We start from the raw sequence: 23,715 nt of genomic DNA, 5'->3' as shown, positions 1-23,715 counted from the left end.
TGCCCCATAAAGTTTCCAAGGCTGTAAATAAGAATGACCCGGAGATCTTGTTAAAATGTACATTTTGATTATTAGTGTTATCATTCAGTGTATTATTAGTGTTACTATTCAGTGTATCCCAGATACACTGAATAGTAACACTAATAATCAAAATGTACATTTTAACAAGATCTCTGGGTGATTCTTACATATAATAAAGTTTGAGAACCACTGTTCTATTAGTGGTTCTCAGAACTGGTCCCAAGGTGCACCATGGCATTGCATGGGAACTTGTTAGAAATGCAAATTCTCAGCAGGGGTTTAAACCAGAATGAATGGGTTCAAAGCCCTGATAAAAACTAAACCATGAAACTTAAAGAAAAACATACAGGTAAAACTTTAAGACCTTGTTTTTTATAACAGATTCCTTTTTTTTTTTTAGATATGACAGGAAAAGCACAAGCAACAAAAAAAGAAACAAACTGGACTTCATCAAAATAAAAATATTCTGTGAATCAAAGAACTTTATCAAGAAACTGAAGAGACAACCTTTAGGATGGGAGCGAGTATCTGGGAACCATACATCTGATAAGGGTTTAAAATCCAGAGTATATAAAGAACCCCTGCAACACAACGACGAAAAAATAAACAACTCAATTTTTAAAAAATGGGCAAAGGACATAAATAGACATTTCTCCAAACGAGATATACAACGGTCCAGAAGCACATATAAAGATGTTCAACATCATTCGTCATTACACCACCACACATCAGTTGCAGTCAAGTCAGTTCTGACTCAGGGCAACCCCATGTGTTACAGAATACAACTGCACTCCATAGGGTTTTCAATGGTTGATTTTTAGGAAGTAGGTCTCCAGGTCTTTCTTCCAAGGTGCCTCTGGGTGGACTTGAACCTCCAACCTCTAGGTTAGCAGTAGAGTGCATTAACTGCCTGCACCACCCAGAGACTCCTGCATTTCTCCATAGGCATTGTCATTTAAGTACTTTGTAAGACCCTAAGACAGAACACGTATATTGACAAATTATACATACAAAGTAGATGTGTCTCATACACATCACTAACAATCTACAGCAGCAGTACTTCCAAACAGCTAAAAAGTATAATTCTCAAAATCCAAACTTCCTTATTTGAAAGAATTAGGAGTTAGCAAAACGGCAACAAATATTTTTGCAATAGACTAAAATAAACTGTTCTTTTCTGTTGAGATGTTGAAGGAAAATCAATTCTGTTATGCCTCTGATTACAACAATATCAACCTATTTCAACAGTAAAGCTAAGTTTTAAGATCTTCCTTCTTGATAGATGACTGCTTCAAAGATTTCCAAACAATTTGGGGAGTTAAATAAAAAGGAAAATGTAAACTGGAGAATGGTTTGCTTCTCCTGTTTCTTTTTTTTTTAGCGCCACAGGACATCTTTTCTCTAAAAGTTTTTGCTTCCATAATATCAATAACGGCACAACATATTTGAAATTTTCTGTTTTAAAAAAGAGTTGTCTGTATTTCTTAATAATGCATTTCATATAAGGCTTCATTTTACCTGGCCAGTTCTTTAATTAGGTTTGCAATGCGTCTCTTGTCTTCAAGACATAAATCCTTCAATGATGCACTCTTCATTCCTCCCCTAAAGAAATTCTAAAACAAAAAACTTTTGGTTAACTTTTTCTAAAAACAATTTTTAAGTCTTTCCAAGAAACTTCTTAAAATAAGTATGGGAGGTGAAATTTCTTAAAATATCTTTTATCCGGTAAGATACTATCTACCAGTTTCATTTAAACCTACTGTGAACTCAAAACAGTCTAAGAACTGACTGTCCAGCAGAGGACATCATGAAATTTACACAGAAAAGCACACAGGATGACCTCAAAAGCAGAGCTGTCCCCACTTAAGTATTAGGGAATATTAGGGAAACAACTTTCCCTTGGTGAATGTCCCAGAAACAATACCTAATAGAAGATGCTAAGACCCAATTTCTGGAACCTTTTCATACCATATCCCCAGGCTGCCTAAGGGTACATTAAGGCTGTCGGCAGAGCAAAGTATTCAAAATATTCCAAGGTTCATTCCAAGGGACACTAAACCAACGGGCAGTAATAACAATATCTCACACTTCTATCTAGTTCTTACCGCATGCCAGGAAGGTTCTAAGCACTTACACACATTAACCCATTTCCACAAACGTCTACCAACTAGAGAATAGTTAAACTATAGTATATTTATGCAATGGAATTTTAAAGGTACTGCATGTTATACTACTGACTTTCATATTCAAACCCACCCATCCATGCTTTTTTCTTTGTGATGCTGAGGCTGAGACTCCAGAAACCTCATTTTTTCTTTGTCTCTTGACTCTGCTAAATTCTCCCAATAAGAAGAACTAGAAAAAAAAAAACAAACCAAACCCAGTGCCATCGAGTCAATGCCGACTCATAGCGACCCTATACAAGGAGACCAAAAGTCTATTAAAGAGACACATTCTTTCCTATTTGCTTCCTGTGCCTGTCAGTGTCACCACTATATCAGAGTTCTACACTCTGGCAAGATCAGCTGATTCCAGTTTGTAATTTTTCCAGCACTTAGACAACTAGCCTTTATCAAGCCTCCTTGAGGAGAGCAATACCAACCAGGCTGGTGTACCATTATCAGAGGTCCAAGTTCCTCTAAGGACCCCTGCCCCAACCTTGTAAGTTTAAATAATTCCAACTTGTTCCTTCTGTTTCTCCCAACCCTAAAGGTGGGGGCTGTTTCTCACAGTTACTACTTACACGATCCTTTAGTGTTCCGTTTTTGACTTTTCGGAAACCCTGGTGGCATAGTGCTTAAAAGCTCCAGCTAGTAACCAAAAGATCGGCAGTTTGAATCCCCCAGCCACTCCTTGGAAACCCTATGGGGCAGTTCTACTCTGTCCTATAGGGTTGCTATGAGTCGGAATCAACTTCATGGCAGTGGGTTTGGGTTTTTTTGGTTTTTGAATTTTGAGTTCTCCAGTGCTTATTTAACAGTTCTTCACGATTAAATATGTTCTCAATTAAATAAATTAACCCTGACTGACAAACTATACATCAGTGAAAAAAAAACAAAATTTAACTACATGCAACATAACTGAATTTCATGAGCATAACATCAAGCAATAAAGCATACCGCACAATACACATGATACGAGCTCAAAAAGTTCCAGATATATATAAAACTAAACCAATTATTGTTTAAAAACAAATATATATTTATACCACACAGGACAGGGGTTGGCAAACTACGACCTGCAAGCAAAATCTCATCCACAGCCTGTTTTTGTAAATAAAGTTTTATTAAAACAAAGCCATGTTCATTTATTTACATACTGTCTGGCATTTTCTCACACAACAGTAACAGAGCTGAGCAGTTGAGACGGAGACTGTGTGGTCCACAAAGCCTAAAATATTTACTATCTGGCCCTTTCCGAAAAAGTTTGCCAATGCCTGATACAGAAAAACAAAAAAGAGTGATAAAAACAAAATTCAGAACAGGGGTTACTAGAGAAGAAGATACAACAAGGAAATGACACATTTCTACACTAACTTGACTGACAACAACGTCATCACTGCAATTCAAAGGGGAAAAGAAGGTCTTTTCAAGAAGTGGCACTGGACCAGTAGACTATTAAAGTAAGAAAAATGAACCATGACCCTTAGTTAACACCATACATATGTATTAATTTCTGATGAGTAATGGACTTGACTGGGAAAAGTGAAAGAAAGAGAGAAAGAACCTGTTGCAAAGAGTGTAGTTAACCTAATAGCCTCCAGCTGCCACAGCTTTAGGATCCACATGTCAATGCCATACTCCCCCTGGGCTGCTCCCAATCAATGACTAGGAACAGCAAGAATATTAGAACTGGGCCATTTCTGTCTAATATAGGATCATCTAATGAATAATATTTCCTCTGGGGTCCCCCACTGGCCTGACAGAAACTATTGCAGACTACATGGCAGCCTAAAGTCAGAGGCTCTTCGTAGTCAATCTTACTCCACTCACTCTTGTCTCACAAAGGTCAGGCCTGCAGTAAAATCTGAAGACACTCCTTGTCTACTCCTGCTCATTTTCCCCTTTATCCTTCATAGGCTTTTCCTCCAATAAACTCTATCATTTCTAATTCCATCTTGGGGTCTGCTTCCCAGAAGACTTGAATTGACAATTGCCATTTTGAAAACCTTAATGATTTAAGGATCCAGATATTAGACAATGGCTACACACACAGAAAGACCACAAGACATTATGTTCTTCAATAAAAATGAAATACATCACCAGTTCTGGTCTTGAGAAAACACATACACATGTACACACACATCTCATATCTGAGACTTCTACTTCTAGTCAAGATGGAGTAACAGGAACCAGATTTTCCCTACTACCTGAAGCAACCAAAAAAACCTTACAAAATATAAGAAACAATGGTTTTCAGACACTGGACAACATGCAACACGCAGGACAGTGATCACTGAAAGAGCACAACCAAATAAGGTGAGCCCTGCAATGTCCCAGCTAATTGCCTAGGAGAGTTTTCTGGTCACAAGGTGGGGAAACTTAGATGCAGCCCAGCAATTTCCCTGAGATGAGGAGAAAGAGCTGGGGATCTAAGAAAGCAAGACCCCTGAAGTACCCAAAGTTCACAAAGCAGAATAATGAAGAGAAGAGAGCTGCACAAAAAAAAACTCCAGAGACCTCCAGAGGGTATCCTTCTAGTCAACAACAGGGTACTGCTCAGTATGTGTGTACAAGGAAACAAGCCAAAGCCTGGGAAAGAACAACCCAAAAAGAACAATAGGAATAATCTCTGTAACTACACTCTGCTAGGAATTGTCCATATTGCCACCAGTCAGAAAGGAAAACCTCGTAATTCTAGGGGAATCAGGTGGAGTATTCAGAAAAATATTGCCTATTGTGGGATAAAATTAGTCCTGAACTAAAACTTGCTCTGCTGTCACCTTAAAAAAGCTTCAAACCAAATTTTGAAAGGATCAAATTACCTCCATATAACTTAACAGTGTCCCAGAAAAAAGCTCAAGATTATTTATAGAGATACAAATATCCAGAACTCAAAAAGATAAAATTTATACTGTCCAGTGGCACACAGTAAAAAAATAACCGGGCACGCAAGGAATCAGAAAAATATATCCCATAATTAGGAGAAAAATCAGACAATTGAAACCTACTCATAAATGACTCAGAAAATAGAATTAGCAAATAAGAACATTAGTAGGTAAGACAATTATTATAACCCTACTCTATATGTTATATGTACAAGAAGCTAAAAGACTGAGCATGTTAAGTGGAGGCATAGAAGATTAAAAAAAATTCAAACTGAACTCCTAGAGGTTAAAAACAGCGTCTTAGATGAAAACTATACTGGAAGAGATTAATGGCAGATTACAGACTGCAGAAGAAAAGATTAACAATTTGAAGACAATAATACAAACTATCCAAAAAGAAAAAAAAAAAAAGTACAGAATCTGAGAGCTGTAGAGTAACCTCACGTAGCCTAATATTTGTGTAACTAGAGTCAGTGAAAGAAGAGAAACAGGACAGAAAAAAATCTGAAGAAATTATAGCCAAAAGTTTTCCAAATTTGAAAACTATAAACCCACAAATTCAAAAAGCACAACAAACCCCAAGCAAAAGAAACATGTAGAAAACTCCTCCAGGCACATTATAATCAAACTGCTTCAAACCAGTGATAAAGGAAAAATCTTAAAAGAAGCCAGAGGTTAAATTTTAAGACATGTTAAATTCAGCTGAATAACAATGACAACGGATTTCTCCTTGAAAAAATCCAAGCCAGGCAATAGTGCAGCAACATCATTAGAGTAATGAAAGAAAAAACTATCAACTAAGAATTTTATAACCAGTAAAAATTTCTTCAAAAACAAAGATGACATAAAGCTTTTTTTAGATATACAAAAGATAAAAGAATCTATTACCCCACCTGCACTGTAATAATAATAAAAGAAGTTCTTCAGACAGAAGAAAAATAACATCAAATGGAAATCAGATATAAACAAAAGAATAAAGAACATCAGAACTTCCTTCCCCTCACCCACCTCCCACCCAACTGGGGCACCAGTCAGGCAGTATTCAACAACTGCCACACCCCCTAACCCAGAAACTCAGAGCCAGTTGGAAGACCTTGCCCTTTCATCCAGCCACTGGCATAAGGGGTCCACAGACCTGCAGCACCCTTCACTCCTGCCTAGGCCTGAGTGGGCCAATAAAACACTGTACTCATCATCAGCATAAAATAGCAGGGCATATACCTGCAGCTCATTTTCAACTGCAACAGCCAAGGAGGAGCTGCAGATTCATGACATTTGACACCACCCTGTCACTTAAGCAGGATCTCAGCCACCCACATCAGGGGCCTGAGGGCTGGTAGTACCACTCACTCCATCTGGCCACCCACAAGAATAAGTGGTGCCTCCCAGTTCTTCCCGCCAACAGCACTGGATACACAAGAACCAGCTGCAGTAACCTCCACTAGGCGCTCTAGGAGACAGCAACATGCCCTCCACCCACACACACAGGGGCAGCCATCAGCCCCCTGCCTTCTCCACACATAGCCCCCTACTGTAGCCAGGTACCTGTACCTGCTTCAAACACCTCTATGCAGCCCTGCCCATCTAGGACTACAGGTGAGCCTGCACCATACACTCGATGACTGACGACCTGGACACTGTGCCGTACCTGCACAAGAAAAGTGAACAGACTCCTGGGCTCACACACCTTGCAGCTGGTTCTAACCACCTAGAGACTGGCTGTGAGAACTTCAAAGATGCCAACAACAAAAGTAGCTCACACACCCAGCCTACTTGGGCATATCAAATCAAAACAAAACAAAAAGCTAGGATACTGTAAACAAACATACAATAAATAAATATAATAACTCATTGATGCTTTGGAGACGAAAGTCAATATCAATCACATAAAGAAGCAGGTCAAGATGGCTCCAGCAAGTGACAAAAATAAAGAACCAGGAAACCTTCCAGAGAAAGATAAGGTCATAAAATCAACCGACAGAATTCAAAAGGCTAATATACAGAGCTCTCTAAGAGATCAGAAAGGAGATCAGGCAAAACTCATACCAAGCCAAGGAACACACAAACAAACAGAGGAACACAGGAAGACAAAACAACAAATTTAACAGATGGGTAGAAACTATAAAGAGACAGCAACTAGAAACTCAAAAGATTAACAATAACATTTCAGAATTACACAGCTCAATAAAATGTCACAAGAGCAGAACTGAGGCAATAGAAGTCATAATTAGTGAAACTGATGATAAATCCCTTGACACCAATTTATTTTCCGAAAAAGAAAAAAAATTTTTTAAATGAAGGAAGCCTAAGAATTATGTGGGACTCTATCAAGTGGAATAACCTACTAGTGATTGGAACACCAGAACAAGGAGTTAACCAAAAACACAGGGAGAATTGTTGAAGATTTGCTGGCAGAAAACTTCCTTGATATTATAAAAGACAAGAAGATACCTATCCAAGAAGCTCAAACAACCCCACACAGGGTAGAGCTCAAAAGAAACTCACCAAGACATACCATAATCAAACTTGCCAAAACCAAAGACAAAGGTAAAATTCTGAGAGCCAGTAGGGATAAACAAAAAGTCATCTTCTATCATGGATTGAATTGTGTCCACCAAAAGTATGTGTCAACTTAGTTAGGCCATGATTCCCAGTGCTGTGTGGTTATCCTCCATTCTGTGATTTTCCTATGCATTACAAATCATAATTTCTGCCTGTGGTTAAAGAAGATTAGGGTGGGATGCAACACCCTTGCTCAGGCCACACCCCTGGCCCAAATTAAAGGCAGTTTCCCTGGGGTGTGGCCTGTACCACCTTTTATCTTACAAGAGATAAAAGGAAAGAACAGCAAGCAGAGAGTTGGGGACCTCATACCACCAAGAATGCAATACTGGGAGTAGAGTGTGTCCTTTGGACCCAGGGTTCCTGCACAGAGAAGCTCCTAGGCCAGGGGAAGACTGATGAGAAGGACCTTCCTCCAGAGCTGACACAGACAGAAAGCCTTCCCCTGGAGGTGACATATATAAAGCCTTGAAGGAAAAAAATTCCAGCCAAGGGTTATATATCCACCAAAACTGTCTTGCAAATATGATAGTGAAACTAGGACATTTCCAGATAAACAGAAGTTAAGGAAATTTGTAAAAACCAAACCAAAATTACAAGCAATATTAAAGGGAGTCCTTTGGTTAGAGAATCAACAATATCAGACAACAACCCAAGACTAGAACACAGGACGGATCAACCAGTTATCAACTCAGACAGGGAAGTAGCAAAAACAATTCAAAGCTGAAAATAGCGATCCAGAGAGGTCAGTATGTAAATGGCAACATTAAAACAAAAAAGAAGGAATAAACTGTGTAGTCAAAGAACTTCCATATGGAGAGAAAGTTGAGTGGATATCAAGAAATAAAAAGATTGGTTTAAGCTTAGAAAAATAGAGGTAAATTTTAAGGTAGCCACAAAGGAAGCTAACAAACCTACCCATTAAAATAATAAAAGAAAAACATAAAGACTAAGCAAAAACAAAATCAACAATAACAAGAAGAAAATACATAGAGAAAAACACTTAGCACAGAAAATTAGGTGGAACAAAGAGCCTGTCAACCCCACATACACAAAAAAATACATCGAAATGACAGCAGTAAACTCATACCTATCAATAATCACACTGAATGTAAACAGCCTAAATGCACCAATAAAGAGACAGAGAATGGCATAATGGATTTAAAAAACACAATCCGTCCATACGCTGCCTACAATAGACACAGCTTAGACTCAAAGACACAAACTAAAACTCAAAGGATGGAAAAAATATATATATCAAGAAAACAATAATCAAAATTGAGCAGAAACAACAATATTAACCTCTGACAAAACAGACTTTAAAGCAAAATCCACCACAAAGGATAAAGGGTCAACACACCAGGAGGACATAACATAATAAATATATACAATGACAGGGCTTCAAACTACATAAAACAGCATTGAAAAGCGAAATAAACAGCTTCACAATAATCATAGGAGACTTCAACAAACTACTTTTGGTGAAGGACAGAACATCCAGAAAGAAATTCAATAAAGATACAGAAGATCTAGATGCCATAATCAATCAACTTGACCTCACAGACATACAGAACACTGTCCCCTAAAAGCAGCCAAGAATACATTCTTTTCTAACATGCATGGAACGTTCTTCAGAATAGACCATATTTTAGACCACAAAACAAGCCTTAACCAAATCCAAAAGATCGAAATATTACAAAGCATCTTTTCTAACCATAAAGCCATAAATGTAGAAATGAATAACAGAAATTGCAAGGAAAAAAATCAAATACATGGAAACTGAACAACATCTTCCTCAAAAACTACTGGGTTACACAAGAAATTAAGGATGGAATAAAGAAATTGACAGAATCAAATAAGAATGAACACACAAGCAGAACCTTCAGGACACAGCAAAAGCAGTGCTCAGAGGTCAATTTATAGCAATAAGTGCACACATCCAAAAAGAAGAAAAGGGCCAAAATCAAAGCATTAACCCTACAACTCGAACAAATAGAAAGAGAGCAGCAAAAGAAGCCCTTGGGCACCAGAAGAACAAAAATAATAAATGGCAAAGCAGAAATATATGAAATAGAGAATAGAAAAACAATTCAAAGAGTCAACAAGACCAAAAGCTGCTTCTTTGAAAAGATCAACAAACCGCTGGCCAAACTGACAAAAGAAAAACCAGAGAGGATGCAAACAACCTGGATAAAAAATGAGATGGGTGATATCACAACAGGCACAATTGAAATAAAAAGGATCGTAACAGAATACTGGAAACCCTGGAGGCGTAGTGGTTAAATGCTACGGCTGCTAACCAAAGGGTCAGCAGTTCGAATCTGCCAGGTGCTCCTTGAAAACTCTGTAGGGCAGCTCTACTCTGTCCTATAGGGTCGCTATGAGTCGGAATCGACTCTATGGCACTGGGTTTGGTTTTGGGTTTAACAGAATACTATGAAAAACTGTACTCCAGCAAATTTGAAAACCTAGAGGAAATGGGACAAATGCCTAAGCTAATACAAGCCAATGTAGCAAACCAAAAAATCTCTTAACAAAATTAGAGACTGAAGAGGTAATAAAAAAAACTTCCAGCCCAGACAGCTTCACTGGAGAATTCTACCAAACTTTCAGAGAAGAGTTACCACCACTACTACTAAAGGTATTTCAGTGCACAGAAAAGGAAAGAACACTCCTGAACTTATTCTGAGGACAGCATAACCCTGATACCAAAACCAGGTAAAGACACCACAAAAAGAGAAAATTACAGAACAATATGCCTCACGAATATAAACATAAAAATCCTGAACAAAATTCTACCCAATAGAACTCAACAGAGTATCAAAAAAATAATTCATCGTTACCAAGTGGGATTCATACCAGTTATACAGGAATGGCTCAACATCAGAAAATCAATGAAGGTAATCCATCACATAAATAAAACAAAAGCTAAGAACCACATGATCTTATCAACTGATGCAGAAAAAGCATTTGACAAAGTCTAAAACCCATTCATGATAAAAACTCGCCAAAACAGGAATCAACGGGAAATTCCTCAACATAATAAAGGATATTTATACAAAGCCAACAGCCAGCATCATTCTAAACAGAGAGAGACTGAAAACATTCCCTTTGAGAATGGGAACCAGACAAAGATGCCCGTTATCACCACTCTTATTCAATATTGTCCTGGAGGTCCTAGCCAGGGCAATAAGGCAAGAAAAATGAATAAAGGGCATCCTAATTAGGAAGGAAGAAGTAAAAGTATCTCTATTTGCAGATAATTCCATCTTATATACAGAAAACCCCAGAGAATCCACAAGAGGACTAATGGAACTAATAGAAGATTTCAGCAAAGCATCAGGATACAAGAAAAACATAGGAAAATCAGTTGGATTCCTCTACACCAACAAAGAGAACTTCAAAGAAGACATCACCAAATCAATACCCTCAACAAGATAAAATACTTAAGAATAAATCTAACCAGAGACATAATATTCATATACTGCAGCTGGGAATGTAAAATGGTGCAGCCCCTTTGGCAAACAGTTTGGTGTCAGTTCCTCAAAAGGTTAAACAGAATTAACATATGACCCATCAATTCCACTTCTAGATATATACCCAAGAAAACTGAAAATATATGTCCACAGAAAATCTTGTACATGAATGTTCATAGCCAAAAGGAGGGAACAACCTAAGTGACAATTAACAAAACAATGGATAAACAAAATATGTTATATCCGTAGAATGGAATATTATTCAGTCATAAAAAGGAAAGATGTAATAAAAATACTTTTGGGGGTAAAAGGTATGCCAGTATCAGAAAATCAGAAGAAGAGAAATGAAGTATACTGCTGAAAGGTTCTTAAACTACAGCTGAAGTGGAAATATGTCACTTGAAAATAGGCTATGATAAATTAAAGATATATACTGTAATTCCAAAGAAGCCATCGAAATAACCCAACAAAGACAGCTAATAAACCAACAAAGGAGATAAAATAGAATCATAAAAAATATGGACTTAATCCAAAAGAAAGCTACTGTTCAAAGTAAAACAAACCATTATATGAAGAAACACTTTCAATTTTTGATAAGAACTTCCAAAGTAAACTATTTACATCCCAGGGGTAAAGTGGGTACATCTTGGTGATAAAAGTAACAAAAGTAGGCCCTTTGACCCAATCACAGTTAAACCATGTAGATTAATAAACATAATCATCAGTAACAAACTAGATATTGGAAATGTCCTCAAGAACATAGGCCAAGGGTTGAAAACTTTTTCTCTAAAGGGTCCAATAGTAGGTATTTTCGGCTTTGTGGGCCATGCTGTCTCTTTCACTGTAACACAAAAGCACCTATAGACCATATGTAAAAAAAAAAAAAAAAGAGTATGGCTGTGTTCCAATAAAACTTTATTTACAATACAGTTGGCAGGCAAGATTTGGTCCACAGGTCAGTTGGCCAAACTCTGACTTGAGCTGTGGTCCAGAGACAAAATATAACAAAAAGTAAAGTGAAATTAATTAGTAAGGTAGGACAAGTGCCAAAGGAATGCACACAAAGATATTACTACAGAAGAAAGACAAGGGAGAAATCAATAATTGGTCTACAGAAAGTAGGAGTCTTTATGGTTTAATTTTGCAAAAGAAGAAAATAATAGCAATAATGCAGGCCAATTTTCTTTTAATAACGCATCTCTCTTGCATACAAGGGTTTATCTATCAACAACTAACAAATTCACAAAATCATAAAGGGTGTCTAAAAAAAATGAGTTACCAATTTGATTCACCTCACCTCAATACAGATCAGGATGTAGGTCTTTTGAGATACAAGATAATACATTTTCCTTAGCAAAAACTTAAGGTAAGCCTAGATTTTGTTGAGCAAAACCCTTAAGTAATCTAGATATTTTATATACATACCAAGAAACATCAAAGGAGCCTAGAAACCTCTGTATCTTTTAAGAAGTACTACCTATCATAACACTTATAAATCATCTAATGTACCGTCAAGGGCTCTTCTACCCTTTTATCAGTTACCGATCAGAACAGAACAAAGGGATTTATAAGATTGGAGAAGAAGAAAAAAAGAAGATGAAATTACTCACCTGTTGATCTACTGAATCTCCTGCACCTTTTAAAGACTCCATGGATATTGAAGCAGCGGCCATCTTGGAGGTCTTAAGTTTAACATCAGCTTTTGGACTCATCGACTTGTGTCTTGGTCTGGTATTTCCTTCTGCAGTAATTCCTAACGATTTCCATCAAACAAGATTTCAAAATTATACCTTCTCAACCTCTAAACTCTCCCTTCCCCCATTAGCCTCTTCCATGAAAGCCTCTATTTTATGAGAACTGATAGGGAAAACTACAACTTTACAAATTTCTTTTAAAACTCTCATAAAAAACAAATCATGAAAAGGTTATACTTTAATGAAATACATTAAAGATTCAATTGAAATGTGTCTAAAAGGTGCTGTGAACATTCATTAAGTCATATTAAAACCAATAAATAACAAAGTGGCACAGGGGAAATTAAAGACCTCATTCTTTACAGCATTAGGGGGCTGTCAAAGGTTCAATTTTACTATTCCTCTAGTATCGACCCACAAACTTTAAAGAGTCTCTTACGTAAACCCTATATCAAGAATTTTTCACCCTTTTCTTTGCAATGTTACATTTGGGCTATTATTCATATTTAAAAAAAGGAAATAATCTCTTGCCCCTTAATACATGAACGAAGTATTCTACTACAAGTCCACCAAAAGCTGACTTGCTCAGTAAGCCTCGAAGATGAACCAGTACTTCAGTTCAGACCTTATTAGGGTCATGCCAAATATTCCCAAAAGAAATTTCAGGTGCTGATGGACTGTTCTGCCTTCAGCTATACGTGCAAAATTGTCCTAACGTTTGACTTTCTTCCAATGCAGAGGGAGAAAAGGAAGCTTACGAAACTAGCACAAAAAAATCATACCTGGAACATACACTACTGATTGTTCTTCATCAGAAACTATGGAGAAGGACATCAAGGAAAACACTGTAAGACAGTATCCAAGATTCAAATGCTGCTGCTGTTCTGTACTTCTATTATAAATTGTCATTTCCTTTGACCTGGAAATTTACAACTACCTTTTAAAGACAAAACTAAAAAAAAAAACAAAAACGTAACCCATTGCCATCGAGTCAATTCCAACTCATAGTGACCCTATGGAACAGAGCAGAACTGCCCCATAGGGTTTCCAAGGCTGTAAATCTTTATGGAAGCTGACTGCCGCATCTTTCTCCCACAGAGCAGCTGGTGGGTTTGAACCGCCAGTCTTTAGGTTAGCAGCTGAGCACTTTAACCACTGAGCCACCAGGGCTCCTGTTTTAAAAACAAACACCAGAGAGCAAAATAATAAATGTAACAAAATTAATATTCTTTTAAAGTTTATCATTATATATTTACAACTGTTTTATTTAAAAGAAAATACACTGTAAATACATTTACAACTATATGCTTTATAAAAATTTTAGAAGGCCTTATTCCATAAAACTTTTATCAAATTTTATTCCCAAGTGAGACACCCTACAATATAGTACATTCTGCCGTGAGGTTCCTTTTCTTTTCCTCTCCTTTTTGATTTGTTGATTATTGGAGAGGTTATTTTAGGCATGAAGAATAAATAATTTCAAGATAGGTTTTCACTTTGAAGAACAAACACCATCTGAGGGCAAGTCAATCATGCAAACACAAAGGCAATTTTTATTCTATTTTAAAAGTGGAAGAAATTTAAAACAAAAAGAACTATTCTGAATTTCAAAAAGAGAAACTTAGAAAGGCTAAAATCATAACACTCCTACAGAAAGGGAGTTAATATAATAACAAAGATAGTTTTCTTTCCAAAACCAAAATTTTATTCAGAACTACCGAATGTCTAAATCCAGTTATGTCCACAATTTGATAACCTTCTATTACACTTCCAGGAAGGAAGTATCTAAGCAATTTTTTCCAAATGATCTAGAAAAGTTCCAAGTTTTCTGTTCTTTTATAAAGTAACAGTTTATTTTCCAAGATTTCTAGACAAAGCAGTTATTAACCATTTCCTTCCTAGAGTCATAAAGGCTGGAGTAAAACAGTGATTTAGTAACATGTTCAAATTGACAATGGTTTAGCCCAGTCTCGACCCTAGTAATGCAGAGTCTTTTCAGGGACTATTTACTGGAAATGCCTAGAATCCCTATTAGGAATTTAGGAATATTAAGATGGTGTTTACTGTCTGATCTGCCAGCTGTTATCTAACAGCTCTCCACAGTAGCACCTTCACTATCACAGCTCCAAGATTTTTTGCTGAGTATCTATAAGGAGCCCTGTGGCTTAGTGGTTAAGACCTTGGCTGCTAATCAAAAGGTTGGCAATTCAAGTCCCCCAGCTGCTCCTTGGAAACCCTATGGGGCAGTTCTACTCTGTACCATAGGGTTGCTGCTATGAGTCAGAACAGACTGGAGGGCTCCTAACAACAACAAAGTATCCATAAACTTTAAATTCTCTCAAGCATCAAGTACAGAGCTTAGAAAGTTTTAGGAGGTACATAAGGCAAGTAAACAAACAGAAAAGCGTAAGAATCCGCCAGTTCAAAAACACTGATAGCAACTAACATAGGAGCAGAGAGAGAATTTCTAAATTCACTGACACCCAAGCTAAACAAAGCTTTATAAACTGAAATATTGTAGGCTTCTAACCAGCGAAAACTTTTTTTTTTTAAATGTCCCTTGGGATTAGTACAGGGCCTTGTACATCCAGTAGGTACTCCATATATGTTTAATTATTTGCTGTTAGAAATATATACATGGAAAAAAGTACCAAGAGGAGAAAAATCTACAACAGTGATTCAAGATTCGGTCAATAGGGCAATGTCTTCAACAGAAGATACAGGAATGTTGTAATTTTCAGGATATGCCATAAGGATGACTTATGAAAAGACTCATATAACTGACTCCTGGAAAATATACTATACTTCCCTATTCACTTCCACTAAGGCGCTTGCTCATGGCTGGAAGGGACCACCCACTAGGGACCTCACTCAACAGCACCCTGATTTGGAAGCTCAATCTATTTCATACTTTCTCCTCTTTTCTTAAACATCCATTTCTCCCATTCTTACTCTCAAATACTAACTTTGATTCCATAAGCCTCCATCAGCCTAATCTAACCAACTTTCCTGCACCTACGTCCATATTCCCTGTCTTCCCTCTTTTTACTATGAACTACTTGTGCTCTTATTTGAAGTCAATCCGTCCTTTATATGATACATACCATTCCTTCTCTCTACCTAAGAATATTGCTCCAGCTATTCTTCCCTTTCTCCTGCATCAATCATTTTTCCTATTAAACTTTTTTAATTACCATCCAAACGTAATAATTTATTTTCTCCAGGAAAAAAAACAAACAACAAAAAATCTCTTGACCCTACATTCCCCTCCAGCTACTGTACCATTTTTGTTTCCCTTTATAACAAAGCTTCTCAGAAGAGTTATCTACACTCACTGTCTCCAATTTCTCTCACCCATTCAAACTTGAACCTATCCCAACCAAGCTTTCGACTCCATCAACCCAGTGTAATCTCATCAGGATTACCATGCCCCCCTCCCATTGTGAAATCTACCAATCAATTCTCACAACTCTTTGTACATCATTAATCAGGAGCATTTGACATAGAGGACCATTCTCCTTTTTGAAACACCTTCACTTGGGTTCAAAGACACAACCCATGTAATTTTCCTTCCACCTTTCTGATCACTCCTTTTTACTCTCCTTAGTATCTTCCTAGGAGTCCCTGGGTCACACAAATGTTAAGTGCTCAACAACTCACAAAAAGGTTGGCGGCTGGAACCCACCCAAAGGCACCTCACAGGACAAGCCTGGCGATATGCTTCAAAAAAGTCACAGTCTTGAAAACCCTGTGGAGCAATTCTACCCTGCACACATGGGGTTACCATAGACAGAATCTACTCAATGGCAACTAATAACAACAGGAACCTTCCCAGCCTCTGAACCTTGGAATGCCCCAAGGTACATTCCTTGAATCTTTACCTACTCATTCCCTTGGTGACCTCATTCAGTCTCATGTCTTTAAATATCATCAGTATGCTGATGTCTGCCAAATTAATCTCTAGTAAGAGGCTATCCCTAAACCTGACTTGCCACTTGGATGTAGAAAAGGTATTCACATTCAACATGTTTAAAACTGAAGTCCTAACCTTCATCCCAAAACCTGCTTGTGGATTTGAACTGTCAACCTTTTTGGTTAGCAGCCCAGCCCTTAAACACTGCCACCCTATGGGGCAGTTCTACTCTGTCCTGTAGGGTCGCTACGAGTCAGGATCAACTTGACGGCAATGGGTTAATAGTAAGCCATCTATGAAAAATGAAACATTTTTTGACATTTAATTTTGTGAGACACTGTCCAACAACTTTAAATGTTATCTTCCATTATGCCATTCACAGTATGCAGGCAAACTTTTTACTTCTACCTACATCCATGCCAATTTTTTTTTTTCAAATACAAAACACTCTAAACTGAGCTCAACAAGTCTTTAAAAACAAGACTAAAGATATCTGAAATTCCCTCCATCCAACCTTTCCACTCAGTTGTTAACCTATTTTTACCTCATTATCATAAGAACCAAAATATTTACCTTCTTGAAAAAGAGTTTCCCAACAAATGTATATTTTATGGGAAAGCCAAAGATATACAATATATACACAATGTATATTGAACTGAACGTTGGGTTCTATATGCCATCTTAGTTCTACTTTCTTTGGAAATGTGCTTCCGTGAAGATTACAGCCTTGGAAACCCTATGTGGCAGTTATACTCTTTTATCTATGGTCGCTTTGCGCTGGAATAGACTTGCCAGCACAGAACAATGTTATTTTAACAACTGCATAAAGTCCTTGTCTCTCTTTAATTAAAAACTCAATGGCTATTACAATGTTTTCACTAGGTCCCTTGTAGTTCATTCTTGTTAATATCAAGTTACTAATACTGTTAATAATAAAACGCTTGAGTGCATTTAAGCAATCAAATTTTGATGGTGGAGAAGTACTAAATTTTCTCATTACTAGGAATTTCAGTGAAGGAGGAAAGCAACCTATTGCTGAAGGGGTGTATTTTACTCAGAGATTTAACTCATAAAATGACAACAGGGCATACTCATTGTTTTTACACATGAGGTGTTAAGGTAGATGTGCAAGGCACCAGTGATGAATCATACTTGCAGAAGGTGCATAACTCACAAGAACAGCAGTAAAAAAGGGTGATATTCAGTCACAGATGATCTGTCCTCACATGATGGAAACATCTAGAATTGGGAAGTCTCCCAATCGCATTTCCCTAATTGTTTAGTCAAAGCAGTGAAAATCTTTCTTCAATAGTGTGAGAAGAATACCAGATTACAGGTACACACTTTTTGATCTTTTTCTATTAGAAGTTTTATTATAAAGGCTCTTGGATGGTCTGGGGAATCTGACAAGAAAGGAAATAAAGATCCAATAACACATGACTAAATCCAAATGATTCATAACTATCATTATACTTTTTAGAAAACAGTCAATACCAATTTACATTTGACGTTGCTTTTATGCTCTATCCAAAAAAAAAAAAACCAAAACTCACTGCCGTCGAGTCGATTCTGACTCATAGCGACCCTAGAGGACAGGGTAGAACTGCCCCATAGAGTTTCCAAGGAGCGCCTGGTGGATTCAAACTGCCAATCTCTTGGTTAGCAGCCGTAGTACTTAACCACTATGCCACCAGGGTTGCCTTTATACCCTACAGAGATTTAAAATGAAATATCTGAAGCTGGAGGTTAATTAAGTCATTATATAGAATAGGCTGGGGAAACTGAGGTGATACTGTAACCTTGCAATTCTTTTCATACATCCGAATTTTTGTAGGATGTAATCGCCACCATTTTCCTCAATTTCAAAGAGAAGATGAGTGTTTCACATTAATGTCAAGAGTAAGGGAAAATATAAGAGATAAGGGAGAATATGTGGCTTCTACATGAAATAGGGAGGAATACGACTATATCAGTAAGTGAGAGTACAACGCTTCTAAGACCAAGAGCATGCGTTCAGTCCATGAACTGTTAACTGACTTATTCAGTTCCACTGCAAAATACTGCCCCTTCCCAACCATTTATTCTGTATCAGAACGATACCACTGGTCATAAGAGAAAGTTAAAGAATAATAATAAAAACCACGTTAAGTGGTGCCTGAAATGATTACAACAAAGAAGCACATTGTAAGCTAATAACTTTCAAGTATCTCCACCAACACAAAATCCTATCAGAACTCAGGAGCAGTTTTCATGAGAAAAGACCCAGACCAATTTCCTGACTTCCTAATCCAGCTCAGTTGTTCCCAACGCACACACTCCCTTTACATCCTTAGGAATAGGTAAAGGAAAAAAAATATTTAATTTGCTTAATGCACTAGGTGCTTTCATCCACAGTGTATGTAAATGATCTCATTTGATTCTCACCAACCTATCAGAGACGGGTAATAAGTTCGGTTAGTAAGCGGATAATATAAACATTGACCAGCCTCCAATGCAAAAATATCCTTCTCTAGGGCACGAAACTTGGATCTTAGTAACTTAAGAGAAACTGATGATACAATTCTAAAAATTTCACTGGGAACTAAGTAGAATGTTCAAAGAATGAACCTGGCAAAGACAACAGCAATGCGTCAACCAATACCATAAATATAATCCCAGCAAACAGACATCAAGACTCACCTCTGCAGGCACTCAAAATACTGCTTAACCACCCTCTTTCATGTAACACCTCTCTAAACTTACAGGAAGTAAATTATCCGAACCAAAGCTCAGGCTGGGGCAGTCTACCTTACGCTAAAGAACCACTCCTGTCACACAAACATTTCATCATAGGAATTGAACTGGGAGTATTATCACAAGCCTAAAAAGCTCCACAGTTTCTCCACTTCAAAAGAATCCAAGAACTTCAATCCCTGCCAGGGGTGACACACAATCTTCAAATAAATCAACACTACTTCCAGACACAACGATTCTTACTCTGTAACCAGCACCACCGGGCCATGTCACCAAGCCCCACGCCCCTCGTCAAACCCCATTAAGAAATAAATCCTCACTGACAACAGGCCACTCGAAGTTCAACAAGATCCAGACTCGCTCCTAGCAGTACAGACGAAGGGCACTCCTAAACCAATACAAAAAAGCTACAAGCCCAGCTAGCAGCTGTCTCTGTCCAGCCAACACCCATCTTTCCCTCAACCTCACTCCGCACAGGCTTGTCTGCAGGGTCGCCACGGCCAGAGGGAGCCCCCATCCCTCACCCCCAGGCTGGGCCACAACTCTACGCCACCTTTCCAGAGTTCACCATCTGAGCTGTGCCCTCACACCTAAAAGTCCAGCCTAGAGGTACTATCAGGCTCTCTGCCACCTAATGTCCCAGCAAGGGGCAAGCCCCGCAACTAGACTGAAGCCGGACAGAACGTCCCCGCCCCCTAGGTTAGCGCGCATTCAACAGTCCCACACGGCCCGTAGCCCCTCGCCGCTCGGGTAGGGCGCCAGCGCCCCTTGCCAGGCGGGCAAAGGATACAGTCCCGACTCCAGAACGCCGCAGCGCTCGGTAGGGAAGGGGCCGCCACGTCCGCCATCTTGAAACAACCGCCACTCGGGCCGTCGCGCCGAGGCCGTCCCGCCCCGGCCTCCAGGCTCAGCCCCCATTGGCCGCACGGCGCGGAGACCCGCCCCCGCTTGCACGGCCGGCCCCGGCCGGGCGAGAAGGTCCGGGCGGAGGACAGGGTGCGACCCGAAGGCGTGGTGTGGAGCCCAGGCCGGGGACGCGGGAATGACAGTTCCCCGGAACTACTTCTCCCAGACAAGCTGGGAAACCCCATCTCCGCTGCGCTCTCAGGAGCTGAAAACTACAACTCCCGGCATGCCGCGAACTCGACCGCTGAGGCACTGAGGCGGGGTCCCGCCCTCCCACCGCGCTGCTCTCCTCGCCGGTCCCCCCCCGGTCCCGCTCTCCCGGCCGCGCGCGGAACGGGGACACGAGCCATGGAGGAGAAGTCGCCCCCACTGCTGAAAGGCAGCAAGCCGCACCTGGAGAAACTGACCCTCGGGATCACCCGCATCCTAGGTGAGTGGGGGCGGGCAGCCGTGGGAGGGTGACTGTGGGAGAGGCGGGATGGAGTACAAGAAAGGAGTGGGGGGTATGGTGTGCGAAATCGGCGGCACAAAGCTGGAGCCGGTATAGGAGTGGGCATCGCTTCTGTGACTTCCGTTGTTAAGGAGGAAAGAGGGAGAGCTGTGTGTGTGACACGGCCCGGGAAGGGTTTGCTGGGAAGGAGTGCTCGGGGGCAGAACTGGGAAGCCCAAAGGTACCTCCCGATCCCACCAGGGGGCCCCAAAGAATGGGCAAAAGCATGCAAAGGAGAGACAGCAGACACATGACAGTTGGGAGGTTGGGTCCCCGGAGAGGCACTCTTGTCCAAGAGAGTATCCTTGAAACCCCAATCCGTCCTCTGATAGCTGGGGAAATGATGTAGCTAGCCTCCCAGGGCCACAGTTACTAAGCGCCTCCTTGCACAGCACCTGAACTGGTCAAGAGTCAAGGCTTGCACCATTGAATGGGTTAGAGTTTTTCCTTTATAGAATGTTTATTTAGCACCCACCACTATGCTAGACCCTCAGGCTACAGAGATGAAAAAGACGATCTGTGAAAAAATAAAAATACTAGGTCCCTAGAAAGGTAGTAAGGAGCCTTGGTGGCGCAATAGTTAAGCGCTGAGCTGCTAACCAAAACATCAGCAGCTGGAACCCACCGGCCGGGAGAAAGATGTGGCAGTCTGCTTCCATACAGTTTTGTAGCCTGGAAACCCTATGGAGCTCTTCTACTTTGTCCTATACAGTCCCTATGAGTTGGTATGGACCCCACAGCAACGGGTTTGGGTTTGGAGAAGGGTGGTACAAATGGTTAAGTGCTCCACTTGCAACACAAAGATTGGTGGTTAGAACCCACCCACAGGCACCTCGGAAGACAGGCATGGCAATCTGCTTCTGAAAGGTCACAGCCTTGAAAACCCTATGGGCACAGCTCTATTCTGACACACAGGAGGTCCCCATGAGTTGGAATCGACTCAACAGCAACTCAGAAGTGTGAAAGGAGGTCAGTAATCTATTATTTCTCAAAGGTAGCACCGAAGAAGAGATGATTAATCTTACCTGAGGAATCAAGGTTTTCCAGAGGAAGTGATGTTAGATTTTGAAAGACAAATGGGAGTTAGCAGGATAAACAGGAGGAGAAAGGCAGCTTAAGCAGGCTGAAAAGCATGCTTCAATGCCTTTTCATCACATTTATAATAAAATCCATATTGTCTGTCATGACCCACAAGTCCCTGTATGATGTGTCCTCATCTTGTTTTCACCCTGCTTGAAGGCCTTTGCAATTTTCTAGAATTATCTTTCTTGGAGCCAATTTCCTGTAGACTCTATAATGTGTCTCTCCCTCACTTCATTCAGATGTCTGATTAGATATCACAACTTCAGAGAAGCCTAGCCTTTACTATCATTCTCTCTTCTATTATACTGCCTTTTTTTAATTCTCATAGGTCTTATCACCACTTGAAATAATGTATTTATCTAGTTGCTTTTTAAATTTGTCTCTTTTCTATAATAGAAGCATCATGAGGGCAGGGACTTTATGTTGTTTTCCCCAGTGCCTAGAACAATGAATAAGGCACAAAACACCGTGGTGTATTTTGGAGAAGTGGTGAGTTTTAGAGATGAAGTTATATAGAATAGGGCAGGGGCAGATCTAACCACCAAGACCACCCATTATCCTATCTCACCATTCTTACACAAACTTCTGTCCTGTTACTTCCTATACTCATGGATTCAATCAGGCAGGTCTTGCCATTCAACAGGCATGCCTTGTTACTCTCTTTATAAATCTAGGAAGTTATATATAAATAATAAGAAGTTATTTTCTTTTGACTAATGTTTAATCAACTCAAGTTAAAGCAGACCAAGTTTTCCTTAAACTGTCACTTCGATTTAAAGCCCTAAGTAATTAAATAACTGTAAACATTTTAAATTGCATTTATAAATTTAACATATTCTACCTATTATTAAGCATTTCAAATGTCTAGAAAACTGATAACCCTTATAAGGCAGAACCCACCCAAGGAATTAAGCAACTCAGGTAATTAAACTTATAATGAATCTAACCTTGCTAAACATTCTAATACTGTTTATAAATTTAACCAAAACATCTTATAATTTTAAATTTAATAATCATAAGTCTAAAATCAGTTTTTTTCACTTTTTTTGTTGTTCTGGAGAAGGTGATGTATCAAGAGGGTTAAAGAAACAAAGTAGCAGAAGTCATTGGTGGGTGCGTGCTAAGCAACTTCCCAAAACCTCCTCCCCAATCAGTATGAAGTATGTAACTCCACAACCAGGATATTTCTACCAAAACCAAACTCTGAACATTGCTTGGAGACAGAGAATGCCAACTATGCAAAGTACCTATGAGTAAAAAGAGAAAAGGCAACAAATCCCAGCATACCAGATCCCACCTGCTCTATTCCACTTCTGCTCTACTAGGAGGTTCTGTGGCAAGCAGAGGCAGACCCAGAATTACTCCAGCAAAGGTCTAAGAGACAGTTGCAGTGACCAACAGAAAGATTAAAACCACCTGAATCTGAAAATAACAATTATAACAACAACTGGACAGATAAGAGCAGAACTGCATAAAGTGATTTCAAAGTAGGTGCCATTTAAAGGGTCAGTCATGCAGGGTAAAGAGACAATATCTGTTTAAAGGAGCAAGTATGATTTAAAGGAACAATATTCCAAATATATACCTTCTAGGGGAGAAAAATAGGAAAAAAAGAAGAAAGAAGGGATATTTGGCAATTAGATGGTAAAAGGAAAAATAAGAGAAAATGTGAAAAATTCACAGCCCCTCCTTCACCCAAAAAAACCCTGTTAAAGTATATGGACTTTGCTAGGCTGACAGGAAAGGGCATCATTAAACTAAAAATTTTGTTCAACACCACAGTATCACAA

The 23,715-nt window shown here is 39.2% G+C and overlaps 2 protein-coding genes across 4 annotated transcripts in view; one reads left to right on the top strand and one right to left on the bottom strand.

Annotated features, from left to right (window-relative positions):
- Positions 1-20,507, bottom strand: part of KIAA1328 (KIAA1328 ortholog) — a 362,831-nt gene extending 342,324 nt beyond the window's left edge. For all 3 annotated transcript variants that reach the window (XM_049901399.1, XM_049901397.1, XM_049901398.1), the window contains exons 1-4: positions 20,237-20,507; positions 13,583-13,618; positions 12,717-12,859; positions 1,540-1,634 (exon numbers count right to left, since the gene is read on the bottom strand). In XM_049901399.1, coding sequence (XP_049757356.1) covers positions 1,540-1,634; positions 12,717-12,859; positions 13,583-13,618; positions 20,237-20,294 — 332 coding nt within the window. In that variant the 5' untranslated portion in view covers positions 20,295-20,507. The remainder of the gene's footprint in view (positions 1-1,539; positions 1,635-12,716; positions 12,860-13,582; positions 13,619-20,236) is intronic.
- Positions 20,415-23,715, top strand: part of TPGS2 (tubulin polyglutamylase complex subunit 2) — a 45,689-nt gene continuing 42,388 nt past the window's right edge. The window contains exon 1 of the mRNA XM_049901400.1: positions 20,415-20,782. Within this exon, the coding sequence (XP_049757357.1) occupies positions 20,701-20,782 (82 nt within the window). The 5' untranslated portion in view covers positions 20,415-20,700. The remainder of the gene's footprint in view (positions 20,783-23,715) is intronic.

Source organism: Elephas maximus, chromosome 11, assembly GCF_024166365.1.
Source record: "Elephas maximus indicus isolate mEleMax1 chromosome 11, mEleMax1 primary haplotype, whole genome shotgun sequence".
In the NCBI taxonomy this organism is placed as follows: domain Eukaryota; kingdom Metazoa; phylum Chordata; class Mammalia; order Proboscidea; family Elephantidae; genus Elephas; species Elephas maximus.
This window is presented reverse-complemented; position numbering and strand designations above follow the sequence as displayed.